We start from the raw sequence: 14,507 nt of genomic DNA, 5'->3' as shown, positions 1-14,507 counted from the left end.
AAGCCACCCTCAAAGAAACTTATTACATTAAGAGATGCTTAAGTAAGCAGGTATCGAGCAATGAATTACCTGACAAGGAACTTGAAGTCAGTGACAACTGTCACTTAGCAAATGGGACTGTGATGTTATAAAAGGAAGATTCACATCAGCTCTTTTTGAAAGAAGCCGGGGGAAACGGAAGCAAACAAGACAGAAAAAGAGCAGGAGCAGCAGACAGACTCAATCTAAAGGCCACAGACAAATCCCAGAGGGCTTTCGAGGTGCAGGTGTGCCAACAGATAGGATTTGCAGTCTGCATCAAGCCCAGCCCCACCTTTTCCCTTGCACTGACGCCTGCTGAACTCAATTCCCACAGCCGTTCAGCAGCTGGAAGCCCTGCCAAATGCTACAATTGACGTGGAGGGGTCGAGAGGCTGAGCCAACAACCGCCCGTAGAGGGGTCAGATTTTATCCTTGTGTGATAAGCACAGATAAAGCAAACCTTCCTGAAGCAACTCTACAATTTACTGATTGTTAATTATCTGCTTCTGCTGCCTGGAGACAGAGACAAGCCTGGGTGGGAAGACAAGGCTAATTCATAAGGGAACTCTGGAAAATTTAGAATACCACAAGGACAACAGTGCTGCAGCACATCTACATGGAAGATCAGACTTGGTGCTTTAAGGTATGAATCACAGCAGTACTGGTGCAGGTATATCCTTAGAGCTTTGAGGGAAATGAACCAGTGATTTCCACGCAAGCTGTGCTGCTTGTCCACATGTATGTGTCTTAGCTAGCAACATGGATGCTCAAAAGGTCCTTTGTAGTAAGGGTCTACGGCTTCAACAGAACTCCGGCTGTGGAAGAAATAGCTCTAGTTACAGGTGCTAGACAACTGAAATCTAGGCTCCTCACTTTTCTGATGAGTCAGATGCATCATCTGCACATCAGGTGTGTGCCTGAGGGCCTGCAGACCCAGCATAAATTGCAAGCGAATACTTCAGGGTATCTCAGTTTGGGTGCTATTCTCCACCTGGTGAATAACTATCCGAAAGAGGCCATAAAAATGCAGCAATATTTATAGGGGTCAGATGGCATTCTGAAGGGTCATTCTGGCTGTCTGTATGTATAATTCTACTGCATATTTATAAGGCTTGGTTTGAATCACACAGTATGAATTTGAACATTTATTGTTGTAGGCAATAATCATGTGTTGAAATTTAATATGTGCGGTGCAATTACAATGTCTTCCAAACTATATAACATGCCAGGCACAAGCCCCCAGACACGACATTATCTAGGAATGACAGTAGTCTGTTGGTATCAGGTCAAACATTTTAATTTTTTTGAAATTATAGAATCACAATGGTTAGGATAGGAAGGGCCCCATTACACCAAGTTCACCCTGCTGGCAGTGCAGCGTGCTATGAACTGAGAGGGGTCACATCTCATATTAGACTGAAGGAAACAGATACTGCATTGTTCGGATATTGTATTGATGTTTGACTGATCTTAACTAAAAGGTCAAGAACAAGCAAAGGGGGAAAAGAATATTTGAATATAAATGCATGCTTTTAATAGTTGTTGAGGGTTTCGGGGGGTTTTTGCACTACAGACATCATTGAAAAGATAGCCTCTCTGCAAAGCCCTTGGGAGCCTGCAAAATTTGATACTGTTCTAACTTCCCCCACGCAGAGTTACATGGTCACTGATTTTAACATTCAAAAGATAGCAGTCAGCATCCATTACAGACCCTTCAAGCTGCACTGGAGATGTGTGACCTAATCCTAGATACACACATGAAAGTCAGAAAGAACAGAGGAAGCCCCAGGGGATCCTCCAAAGCTGAAATTCCTGCATCATTCAGAAATTCAGGACTGCATATTTAAGAGGAAAATTGAGCCTTAAACATGGAAGCATTTCTCTGTCATTACCATAAACTAAATTATTTGGTGAATATCCTGTAAAGAGAGGGGAGCTGGAAACTCGAGAGCCCCTTGCAGGTACAAAGTCTAAGAGCAGCCTTGAGGAGCAGGACTTGGGGGTGCTGGTTGACGAGAAGGTCAACATGACCCGGCAGTGCACACTGGCAGCCCAGAAGGCCAACCGTGCCCTGGGCTGCATCCCCAGCAGCATGGGCACAGGGTGAGGGGGGGTTCTGCCCCTCTGCTCTGCTCTGCTGAGACCCCCCCAGGAGTCCTGCATCCAGCTCTGGAGCCATCAGCACAGGACAGAGCTGGACCTGTGGGAGCAGGGCCAGAGGATGCCCCAGCAATGATCCAAGGGCTGGAACCCCTCTGGCTGGGAGGAAAGGCTGGGAGAGCTGGGGCTGGTCAGCCTGGGGAGGGGCTGGTCAGCCTGGGGAAGAGAAGCTGCAGGGACACCTGAGAGCAGCTGCCAGTGCCTGGAGGGGCTGCGAGAGAGCTGGAGAGGGGCTTTTTACAAGGGCATGGAGTGACAGGACAAGGGGTGATGGCTTTAAACTGAAAGAGAGGAGATTTAGATTAGATAAACAGAAGAAACTCTTCACTGTGAGGGTGGTGAGGCCCTGGCACATGTTGCCCAGAGAAGCTGTGCCTGCCCCATTCCTGGCAGTGTTCAAGGCCAGGTTAGATGGAGCTCTGAGCAACCTGGGCTGGTAGAAGATGTGTCCAAGGGTGGAAGGGTGTTGGGACTGGATGATCCTTTCCAGTCCTTTCCAACCCAAACCATTCCAGGATTCTCTGACCGTCCATGCTGGAAGAGAAGCCACAGTGTATATGCAGGTATAATAGGTTCCTTGAAGCAGGATCTTTGTTTGCATGCATGTCAGGTTAAGACAGAAAGAGATGAAGAGGAACTCACTTTCTCACCACTATCCCTACTACAAGCTGCAGTCAGTGTGTTCTAAAACCTTGAAGCAGCACAGAGAACACATCTCTTGTTTGCAGAAGTGAAAGAAGGGGGAACTTCTCCTGAACGTCACAAACACAACTGGACTTCCTAGAAGTCCCATTACTTCACTGTGCTACAGGTTCTGTGTGCATTTGGGGCCAAGGTGACATGTCTGCATCCATCTCAAGAACTTCTGAGGCTTGCCAAATCAAAAATTGTCAACATTTCTCTGCTTTGAGTCCAAACTGAAGTTCAGGCAAGTCCAAAGACATTTTATATCGCTGTTTTCCTGAAAGCACTTATTCTTTTCTTGCGCATGGTACATGAACAGAGTCATCATGATCTTTTCTTAAGCACAATATGTGAACACAATCATTATGGAAAAATTCCTTCCTCTGCTTTCCAGACATCGTTTGTCGTGTTTCAAAGTGTCTAAGCTAGAGGCACTGTTCCCAGAGATCTGAGCGCACGGTATCGAGGTGGCTAGACACAGAGGAAAACAACTTCTGTTCTGGCAGTCATATCTACATTCAATGTAAAGCATGAACAAAGACTATGCACAAAGAAGGCCCTTCTGCATCTCCACACTTGCTCCTGGAGAAGTACAGTGAAGCAGGGATAGTCCTATAGTTCATCTCAGAGTCCAGCCAGGTGGGCCCTCCATATTAACATCCGAATGTTTCTGACGTGTTCCTTAATCCCGTGATCCCATGAAGCTGTATCCATACCTGGCAAGAATCAGGGTAGCCTGTAAGAGAGGGACAGACCTACCACACTTGCCTATCGTACTATTTCCAGCAAGAAATCTATCCAGCTGGGATGTAAAAATTCTCTCTAGCAAACATCAAGATGAGAATAACATGTCTATTAATGTAGTTGTTCTGGGCACAAAATTGCTCCAAAAAGAAGGGAAGCCCTGTACTGTGATTCTGCTTTATTCCATATTCTTGCTTTGGACAGGCCACAGGGCTTCAACACCTCATCGTACCAGGCCATTCTTTCTAATTGTTTTTCTCCTCACTTTGTTCAAACTCTATTTTCTGACTGCATCTGATTTAAAGAGCAGTATAGATTTCATGTAGTGGAAGGCCTTCCTTCCTCATTTTCTTAAGCTCCTAAAATTAATAATTTCCCATAGAACAATCACTTAAAAAATGACTATTGCAATTTGTTGCTAACTGAACTTGCAGAACTGGAGCAAAAGAATTTAAGATTAGCTCACTTTTCAAATTGGTTTGCTCATGAGAAGACTCCTTAAATGACTTAATCTTCAAACTGTTAGTGATAAAACAAATGTGCTCTTATCTAATCCGCAACAAATCTTTCCCAAACTGTTACTCTGCCAACTGAGGAACATGCTACCCTTTAAAAATTTATAACAACTGCAGCTAATAAAACCAGGGTTTGGAACCACCTCAGTTTATTTCTGCTGGAACAATATGAAGACCTCAGAAAGCTCTCTGCCACGTTCAGAAGAAAATCGCAGTGCAGCACAAGACTAGAGGACTCTCTTGCTTATGCAGTACTACTTTATTACATTAGAGATTCATATTTTCCAATACTACTGTGATTTTAATTCATAAACTGAGATGTACTATCAGAAATATTCAAAATAAATGTTCAGCGATAATATTGGAGGCCACAAATAATAATTTGAACTCACTACATGCCTTTGTACTAAGTTCCACTGTCTTCTAATAAAGCTCTTGCCACCATCTGAGCCCACACTCAAACTGCGTGACTTCCCCTAGCTGGGGAAGGCGAGGACCGATATATTTGTAAAAAAGCTTTGATTAACTCAGTATTTGTAATACCTCTGACGCACCTTTTTATCTATTCTACCTGTTAATAGCAAAATATTTTTCTTTATTAATCCACAAAAGCTCTCATTACCATACTGTTGAGGGTCTGTATTGGATTTATTCCAATCAGTTTGAAAACAAACCTCTTCTGTTAACACAATTTCTTTTTTCTGTTAGTCCAGACCCCTTATTAAGTCCACACTGTGTTATTCTCCCAAGAAGTACAGCTCATTATCAGGTCACTATCAACATGCACACGCTACAAAAATTTTATGAATGCAAATGCAGAAGCACACTTGATTCTCTGCAAGTACTGCTCCAACAGACTATGAGGGACACACTGCAAAAATCCCTGGGTTTGAATCTTGTCTGCACTTGCCTCTAGAATTTAATGACTAATTAAACGACGGCCAGATCCATCCAAGAATTCTATGGCTGAATACAAGTTATGCATTAACTCCTAATCCTTTGACTTGGCTTCCTGTTTAGAGTTAGCGATCCATCCTGCAGCTCAAGAAACTCATAAATAAAGAAATCCATCAGGCTTAGCTGACACGTTGAGTAAACACCTGCAACTGAAGTGTCTTGTTCCATCAGAAGGAAATAAAAGTAATTGGTAACCAATTTGTTTCTGCGTTCTTTCATCTGCTTGTTCTTATCTACAGGCCTTTTCATAACTTCATTCCCTGACAGCCCCCTCAAACTGGATAACAAATAAATAAAACATTTAAAAATAAGAAAGCAGATAAGCTACTAAATAAAGGCAGCACTGCTAGTTTAATATGATTCCTCAATGATTGTTTCTCAGTTTTATTGTAACTGTATTTAAGAATCTTTTACGTGAACTGAGAGGCTGCTTTAGTATTGCATTAGGCTGGATCCGACGGCATAGCAGCAAAGTTAAACTAGTTACAATAAAATCTTATGAATAAGGAAGAGTTTAAACAAAAACCATAAATAAGTGAAATCCGTCTCTGCTCCTTAAAGGGAAGGGAAGCCGCGAGGTAATAATTCTAAGAAACAGAGCACAAAGGAAAAAGACTGGAACCCAACTTCATCCAGCAGGCAATAAATATAAGAGACACAGTGCTACAAATGAACCCAGAATCGAGCTTTGTAGAGAGAAGAGCTGTTTTCTCATTTAGCATAAACTACTGTAAATTGCCTTAGTAGAATACAGACCATACAGCAGTCTTTAAAATTGTATTTTCAGAAGGCTAGAAGAGCGTAGAGAACCGTGTGCCGAACTCCCTCTGCAATGCACTCCCGAAATGCATGTGCATGAATTCTGATCAACGCGGGGACTTGTACCACTGCCAGCGCAATAACCTCTCCAAGACACTTGCACAGTTATTACTGGGACTACTACATAAAAGCTAGACTTTACACAATCAGCTCTGCCTTAAAACATCTAAATGTCTCTGTTCCAAAATGTCTCTTTTATTCTATAAGTCCTAAAAAACTCTACAGTGTGTACAGCGTGCTAATTTGCATTATTATATCAGGATATCACTTGCACCGTAACTCCCATTTCCAAATGACAACCTCCTCGCTACAGCAAAGCTCCGACACAGAGGTGATGGTGGAAACAGGCAGTGGAAGGGCACCAACATCCCTTTCAAAATATGAAGTCCAAAGTTTCCCTTGGAGTCAAAGGTCGAGCACATAGCACTGATTTTAATGGCATTTCCTTCTCCCTTATGTTACCTCCCTAATGATCTCTGCCTGCCAGTGTGCTCAGGCACGCCCTTGGCCCCCGACTGGCACTTGCAACAGCCAATGGGCAGAAGTACTCCTATAAGGCTTCTTTTGGAAATACAGGCACTTGACATATTAAAACCAGATGTCAGCAAGCTGGGAGTTAATCAGAATTTAATGCATCTAAAAGCAGAGATGCGGAAGCTGCCCAATAAGGATTCTGCTACCGTATTTCCCCAACTTCTGATTAAATGTATAGTTTCACGGGGGATTCAAAATCTCATCAGTGTTTAAAAAAATCTATTTGATGAATTTATATTCATGGGGAAGAACAGCTGAATTAATTTGGAAGATAACCCTCCTTCACCTCCTTTGTTCTGTTCTCCAAAGAAAGGTTCAAATATAAGGTCAATGAAATATTAAAATATCAATTCTATTTCCTATTATACCTCAGTCCAGAGCCTGTTTTACTAAAAAACACATTGCCTTGAGAATTACCTGTTATAGAAAGGAAGGCTTTCGCTCTTGCTGGTTCCTCTGTGCTGTCTCTCAATGTCGCTTCACAGAAGTACATCCCCACATCAGCAGAGGTTGGGTTGGTGATAGTGAGTCGTCTCCCAAAACTGCTAATGCCACTGGTTATTTTCACTCCATTTCTCTTCCAGGTCATGCTTAGTCTCTCAAGAGGTCTGCCGAGGTTTAAAATAAAAAAACAACCCAAGAATACAACCATAAAATGTATGTATTACAGAATAATCTTGTCTGTAGTTATATATAGATTATAAAACTTCTCTAAGTCTTGCTCTATCCCTGACATCCTCTATTAAGAAGTAAATGCATATATAACCTCTACACATGAAGACTACAGCCTACCCAAGTGGCATTACACAAGTACAGCTATTTGATATAGGAACAGAATTTAAGTGCTAAGAATTTGATTTCTCTAAGCAAAAGGAGTAAATACCGCTACGGGAATCAGCTGCATGGGAAGTGCTTTCATTATAACTCAATTACCAAAACAATATTAATCACATCAAGAACCTCTCTGCCCTCCGAGGGGAAAGTGAATCAGCTGGTCTTGCTATCATCCAAGGACCTCGACTATTCACTTCTGCTGGAATTCAATGCTCTTCAAGGCCAACTAGATGGAACCACAGGAGAAATGCTGTGAACTCTATATTAGGGTGCATTATGAATAGTTGAGCAATAATCACTGTAAAATGAGTCTCTCTAATAAATTACTTCATAGAAGATCCTTGCTAATTTCTTTACTAGGAAGCACAGACTGTTCAACAGTATCACCTTCCATGTCAATAGGCAATACAGCTGAAATATTATAAACGCTTAACATAACTTTTTCCTTATGATGATGTCTGCAGATCGAACAAAACTACACTTCTTTTCCTTACCGTTTAAGAGGTAGGAAAGTAACTCTGCCTATATCCTTATTTGGCCAGAAAAATCAATGCCTTTAATTCAGTAATGTTGGACAAACAAGATTATTCATAAGGTTACTTTGAAGAGCAAGCATTCTGCTTCCATCATTAAATAAATAAGAAAATGAAAATCACTTCCTACGTCCTTCTCAGTAAAGGACAGCACATTAAAATCAGTTCCTTAAAACCCCGCTGTGGCTTTTACAATACCTTGCGTTGGCCACACACTCCAGTGTGACTTCGCTGCTCCCAGCTACGACGCTCGTGTTCTGCGGAGGGATCACGATGGCGGGAGCCAGGGCATCAGACGGCTCCACGGCACCTGCACAGGCAGGAAGAAACCTGGGTGAAGCCTCCATACATCTGCGAACGGCGAGGACTGACACGTTCCAGACGAAGGATCTTGTCAAGCCACCCAGCCGCAAATTTCACTCTTCAACCTCAGCATGGATTTTAATCTCCTCATTAAGGTGAGATCTTCAGCATGACCGTTCTCGATGGCTTTCATTAGACTGTACAAACACGCTATCTCAATATACCCAGCCTGGTATCACTCAAAACACATAACCCGCAAGATGTACTCCCAGATGGAGTGCAGGGGCCATTCTCAAACAGAGAGCAAATAAATTAAGCATTCTAAAGGTTTTCTCTTGTTGAGCACTTTTATTTTTATCAAACACTTGCTGACTTATATTTTTAAGACCTTTCATGTTTTGTTTAATTTTACCACTTCCACACCATTTCAAAAGAGTCTGCCAACACTCATGTTAGTTTTTTAAAAAGATTTTACACACTGGGGAACAATATAAAATTAACAAAGCAGCATATCACAGCAACTTCAATCCCTTTTTCTTATCAGGAAAGTAAATAACCCAAATCTGCTACTCTTTTGTGAGGCGTGATACTGTAAATAATTTAGCTTATGCAACAGTCAGCAGACACTTAAAAAATGGTAAAAAGGCTGCTTGTAAATTTTCTCTGTATACATTTAGTAAGTGAATTAAAATACCCATGTATTCATAGGTACTTTGCTCCAAGCAACTCATTTGGGAAAGAAAAATTAGCTATTTTTTAGCTTGAATAACAGAGTAATAAAATTTTCTAAAGATACAGAATCCAATAAACCAATTATAGGGAAAAGTAATGAAAATAAAACTAAACTGATGGAAAAGCAAGCCAGTTCATCAAATGTTTTCTGCAAAGGAGGCTAAGCCATGCCCACTCCGCAGAATGGGAAACTCACAAACGCAAGGTACGAACCCTGACACGTTTAAGATAACTCCCTCAAGAACAGAAAAATGGACAGAAGATTCTTTGTTTATCTTGTACCTGGCGTGCCAAAAGCCATTTGAAATTTGATTTCACTTGTTGGATAGACAAAGGTTTTGGTAACGGGGCTCAGAACGTTCACAAGGTTAGCAGAGTTCTGAATGACAAAAAATTTTAACCTTTTGACTTTTTTCTAACTGATAGAAAATAGTGTACTATGGGAGATGAAAGCACATAGTATAATTCAAAAATTTTACGAATACCACCCACACATCTGAATAAACTGAAGCATTCAAGCATAGTACTCAGCAAGTGGTGAGCGTATATTTCTTCCCATAGATATACTCTGTTGACCTGACACAGTGTCTATATGCAACTCACATGGGATCTCAAAAAACAAGCTTTTAGTAGATCTTATTTCTGCTCAACAACATTCCTGGAAGTATGATGCTACCAGGTAGCAACTCTATTTTCTAAGAAGATTTCCATGGTGATCTTACAGCTATTCACGACAAGAATTTTCCAGATAGTAATTGAAAAAACAGAAAACAAGCGGCGATCAGATTAGTATCTCATCTTACTGACGAGAATAACCTCAGCATTACTATTAACCAGTGCTGCACAAGATGAAGGTTTGCAACAGTAAATGCTGAAAGGTCAACAAAGAAGTTACTGATTTGGCAGTAATCACTGCTTATCTCCATCTGGAAAAGAGGAAAACCACTTGTTTGACTTCTCCGCTCCCCTGAAGCATGGCTCAACCCCACTAAAACCAGCCGAGGAACAGCAGCCGGCTTCGTTGCAATCTCTCGGAGTTCGCCATACGCAAATGGCTCTCTGTGCAGCGAGCAGATAAGCAGGGGAAATAGCAGGGCACGTTGCTCCATCTGCAACCAGGGAAACGTAAGAATTTTTTTTACTTTATTACTAACCGTAACAAGAACATAAACAAGGTAAGTGCTTATTTCCATTTCATACCATCCCTGAAACAAATCTATTAAAAGCAGGCTGCTGACAGAGATTTTAAGTGGGTGAACTAATACAGATGTGACACAGAGGGCTCATCCAAATGGTTAGGGCTTGGATTCTAAGTAATAGCCTTACAAAGGTCAGCTGCAGATACAACAGACGTATTTGGAAGGCAACAACATTTCAAAGTATTATCTAACCAGTAGGCAGACAGCATGCATATTCCCATTTCGTATTCAAAGACAGTTAAAGCTTCCCTTTGCAGCACAAAGCAACCACTTGCCATAATTCACTCTGGCCCTGATCCTGCCAAATAAAACTCAACCAAGGCATTCCCACGGTTCCTTTTGCAAGGGATAGTTTGCAGCTTTGTTTTGTGGCTACTCAGAATATCAAGGGAGGAATTTAGTTTTACTTTCGAGCAAAAGTCTCCACAAGGCTGTAACGTGGGATCTGTGTGTCCGCCCCGTCCTCTCAGAAGCTCATCCTTCCGTAAGAAACCCACAGGCTGGGAGATCAGAGCGGCCAGGCTCCTAACCTAGATAAGGAGTAATACTGTGATTTTGTTTTGATGATGCGATGCAGCAAACCAGACTTCAGTCTGCTGTGGAATGTAAAGAGAGCTATTCAAACAATCAGATAATGAAAAACTACCCAGACTTTCCAAGGTTCTCATCCTACCTGTCAATAAAGCCACTCCATCCCTCTCCCACCTCCTAATGCAGCACGCTGACATGATTATACTTGACTGATGCTATGCTAAAATGCAATGGAGAATGTCATTGTTAGTAAGCAGACATTTTCTTTGAAAATCCTTTGTAGAAAACAATTGATTTTTTTTTTTTTTCTCTCCTCTTCACTGTTCCTTTTTTACTTCCTCTGACTTGTTCTTGTCCCAGTTTTCTAGGTCTCCGCTGTTTCCTTCTGGCTTTTCATCACCTCTTCCTTCCCTGCCTCCCCTCCCTCAGGCAGCTTCTCTGTATTCATCACTGGCTATTTCCCCTCCCGGCCACCCCATGGTCCCCTGTAGATGTTTCACATAATTTAAGAACTGCCCAGTTTCCCATGGATCCTTTATTTCAGTGACCGAGCTTCAATCTCCGATTCACATCGATTAGTAGGAAACATTTATTAAAGACACTGCAATGGGAGAGCAATACAAATGCATATCAGAACACAGTTACAGCGAGATGAATTTGCTAACAGGAGACCACCGTTCCCCCCCATATCCTATCTTTTCTGAAACAAAAGATCTTTTTTCCTTTCTATCTGGTCTCTGAACCCCTCCTCTCAGCTAAGAAAGAGCGCCAACCTCTCCCCCCCAAACAGAGGAAAAAAGAGAGAAAATGGAAAGGAGAAGATCCAGGGCTTTTCTGTCCCTCTAAACATAAACTCCTCTCCAGAATGTGGCACTCAAGAATCTGGCAATTCTGCCCATAGCAGAGATATACTGAGGGAAAGAAAGTGAACATGTCTTGCAGAGTCTATTCGCTTTTCTCACCAGTGGCTGCGTACGACTGCGCAGCGCTGATCTTGGGTCACGCTGCTCTTCCCCCTTCTCTCCTCCGATCTGACCAAGAATGAAACCTGTCCCCAGTGGTCTATAATATCAATTTTTTAATAGTGATGAGCTGTAGAATTTTTAATCTGTTCTTTAAATATAGTAATTATGTAGACTGCCCTACCATCTTTGAAAAAAGAATGTTTTTACCTACCTACACATACTACCATGTCAGGTATAGGGAATTTAAAATATTGTAATTTACAGCTTATAAAGATCACAGACTTTATCAAAGCCACTTGGGTGCTTAATTTTCCCAACAAAGATGAAATCTCACTCAGGCCGTATGACTGAAGATACAAAACGTGCTTTCCCCTTTAGAAATGTATAAACATTATGTTCTTTCCCAGATTTTACATTATGGCATGCAAAGATTACCTGTATCTGTGTTTGCAGTGAAGAATATTAAGAGTATTACCTCAACAGATGCTCAAATTCTTCTCAGAGAGATACAGTGCCAACCAGCCTTAATAAAAGGTGAGAGACAATGTTTCTCTCCTGAAAAGAAGTAACAGTTTGAGTTCAGACTTCAACTAAAGGAGAAATTGAATACTTTAATAGAACTCCGAAACCATTTATAAGTTATCCTGGGAGAGAAAGATTAGAAAACCTTCACCATAAACTTCCTACAGACGTTCAGACTTGCACGGTATGCAGAAACGCCTTCGCTATTACTATGCAGGATACATGCAAAGCTTCATATTACCAAATAATGGATATCTATATTAGAAAAAAGCCAAACAGGAGACAAGAGTCCAATACAAACAGCAAAAATATTACATATAAATAGTTCAACATTGTGGCATCAAGAATGTGCAATCTCTCCCTATGCAACAAGGATTATGCGAAAAGAGGAGAAATTACAATCGCATGGCATCTCAAGATCGTTCGGGGGGGGGGGGGCGGGGAAGACCCTACAAATACAAACTATCTAATGGCATATGTTTCACTTTTTCCAGGTACAGCCTGCAGATGGTTTGGATTATCAACCCATAATAGATTAATGCCCCTTTCCAGTACAAGATACACCACAGGAACTGGATCCTGATCAATAATAGATTTCATTTCCCTTTCCCTTTGCAGTACGAGAGGCACAACAGGAACCGGAGCCTGATCAACAGACTAGGAAACGCTGACAACCACCTGCAGGCCCCAGAGAGAAGCATTATGCAAATCATGAAAAAAAAAAAAGTATCTCTCAGTCGTAAAACTCTATCCTAAAATATGGCTTGCCTATTTGCTCCCTACATATTAAAGTGATTATTAACAGGTTATTCAATAAAAATGAAAGAGCGTTAAAATAATAAAAAGTTACCATTTATCTTTTTCATTTTTATTCCAGAAAGGACTGTGTTAACTTTCAAGAAAAGGGAAACACGTGATGCTGTGCACTACTGCGCACTGTACCGGTCTCTGCTCGGATTTCTAGACATAAAGAAAAATAACAGAGCATTTCCTATGAGGACCCTTGGTCACATTTGTTTAGGCTGGTGAACAACATTAAAGCTCCAGATGGAGTTTTTTTGAGTCCAGAATACATATTTATAAAATAATTAGCAATCTAAAGGTACAGAGTTGGTGTATGAAGAATTATAGCTTTTCAGTATCCGAGGATATCTTAAGACTCCTCAAACATGTACCTATTAACGTAATTTCTGATCTTGAACCTTTCACAGAATCATAGAATGGTAGAGGTTGGAAGGGACCTCTGTGGGTCACCCAGTCCAATCCCCCTGTCAAAGAAGGGTCACCTACAGCAGGCTGCACAGGACCTTGTCCAGGTGGGTTTGGAATATCTCCAGAGAAGAAGACTCCACAACCTCCCTGGGCAGCCTGGGCCAGGGCTCCGTCACCCTCAGAGGGAAGAAGTTCTTCCTCGGGTTCAGCTGGAGCTTCCTCTGCTTCAGTTTGTGCCTGTTGCCCCTTGTCCTGTTGCTGGGCATCACTAAAAAGTCTTTAAGGAGCTAGACTCTAGACTCACAAAAGTAAATACGCAACAACATAAAATCTTAGCTTTGTGGATCAAATTTGTAGTGAAAATTACCGAGTTGTTTGAAGCAATTACAGCAAGTGGATTCTTACATATATGGTCCTCGTCTTGATCCAGACATCAGACATCATGACAAATTAATAAAATGCCAGACATGAAAAAGATTTAGAAAACACAAGCAAAACAAGTGAATGGCCTAGGTCAGCTATATTTATTTACTCAGTATACTCTCACCGATGTCACTAAGCGTTGCCCACATCAGATCAAACACGATTCATTTCCGCTGCAAGAAAAGTCAGCAAAAACCAACCAACGAAAAATGGTGAATAAAGTAATAAAAACCAGAATAAAATACAGCAACTAGGTCACAAATTAAATACCCAGCGTACGAGGCGGGGGGGGGGGGATACAGTAGAGAGAAGCAAGTACAAAAGATTTCATCAAGAACTGTTGAGGAAGCCTTGCATAAATTAATCTTGGCTGAATCGCTCACGTCATAAAGCAGTGTCTGAAAATCCGCACTTCTTCCTTTTCTACCCAGCCCTTCTGGGCCTGCGTGATACGCCATGTATGTTACACCAATGATTCTGGTGCATTTAACTTTGAAAATGAAAGTTACCCGAAGAAATTAACCTTCAAAATGTGTGATTTACCCAGTCCAGCTTGCAATTCTACAAGCACAGAATCACACACACAATGGTCGGGGTTGGAAGGACCTCTGTGGGTCACCCAGTCCAACCCCCTGCCCAAGCAGGGTCACCCAGAGCAGGCTGCACAGCACCGCGTCCAGGCGGGTCTTGAATATCTCCAGAGAAGGAGACTCCACAACCTCCCTGGGCAGCCTGGGCCAGGGCTCCGTCACCCTCAGAGGGAAGAAGTTCTTCCTCATGTTCTGATGGAACTTCCTCTGCTTCAGTTTGTGCCCGTTG

The 14,507-nt window shown here is 41.8% G+C and overlaps 1 protein-coding gene across 2 annotated transcripts in view; it reads right to left on the bottom strand.

The window, feature by feature from the left end:
- The window catches only part of SDK1 (sidekick cell adhesion molecule 1), a 429,398-nt gene that overhangs the window by 158,748 nt on the left and 256,143 nt on the right, over nt 1-14,507 (bottom strand). For both annotated transcript variants that reach the window (XM_075436492.1, XM_075436493.1), the window contains exons 6-7: nt 8,000-8,111; nt 6,852-7,042 (exon numbers count right to left, since the gene is read on the bottom strand). In XM_075436492.1, coding sequence (XP_075292607.1) covers nt 6,852-7,042; nt 8,000-8,111 — 303 coding nt within the window. The remainder of the gene's footprint in view (nt 1-6,851; nt 7,043-7,999; nt 8,112-14,507) is intronic.

Source organism: Opisthocomus hoazin, chromosome 15 (genome assembly GCF_030867145.1).
Source record: "Opisthocomus hoazin isolate bOpiHoa1 chromosome 15, bOpiHoa1.hap1, whole genome shotgun sequence".
Classification (NCBI taxonomy): domain Eukaryota; kingdom Metazoa; phylum Chordata; class Aves; order Opisthocomiformes; family Opisthocomidae; genus Opisthocomus; species Opisthocomus hoazin.
Note: the sequence above shows the minus strand (reverse complement) of the source record. Positions and strands in the feature narration are given on the sequence as shown.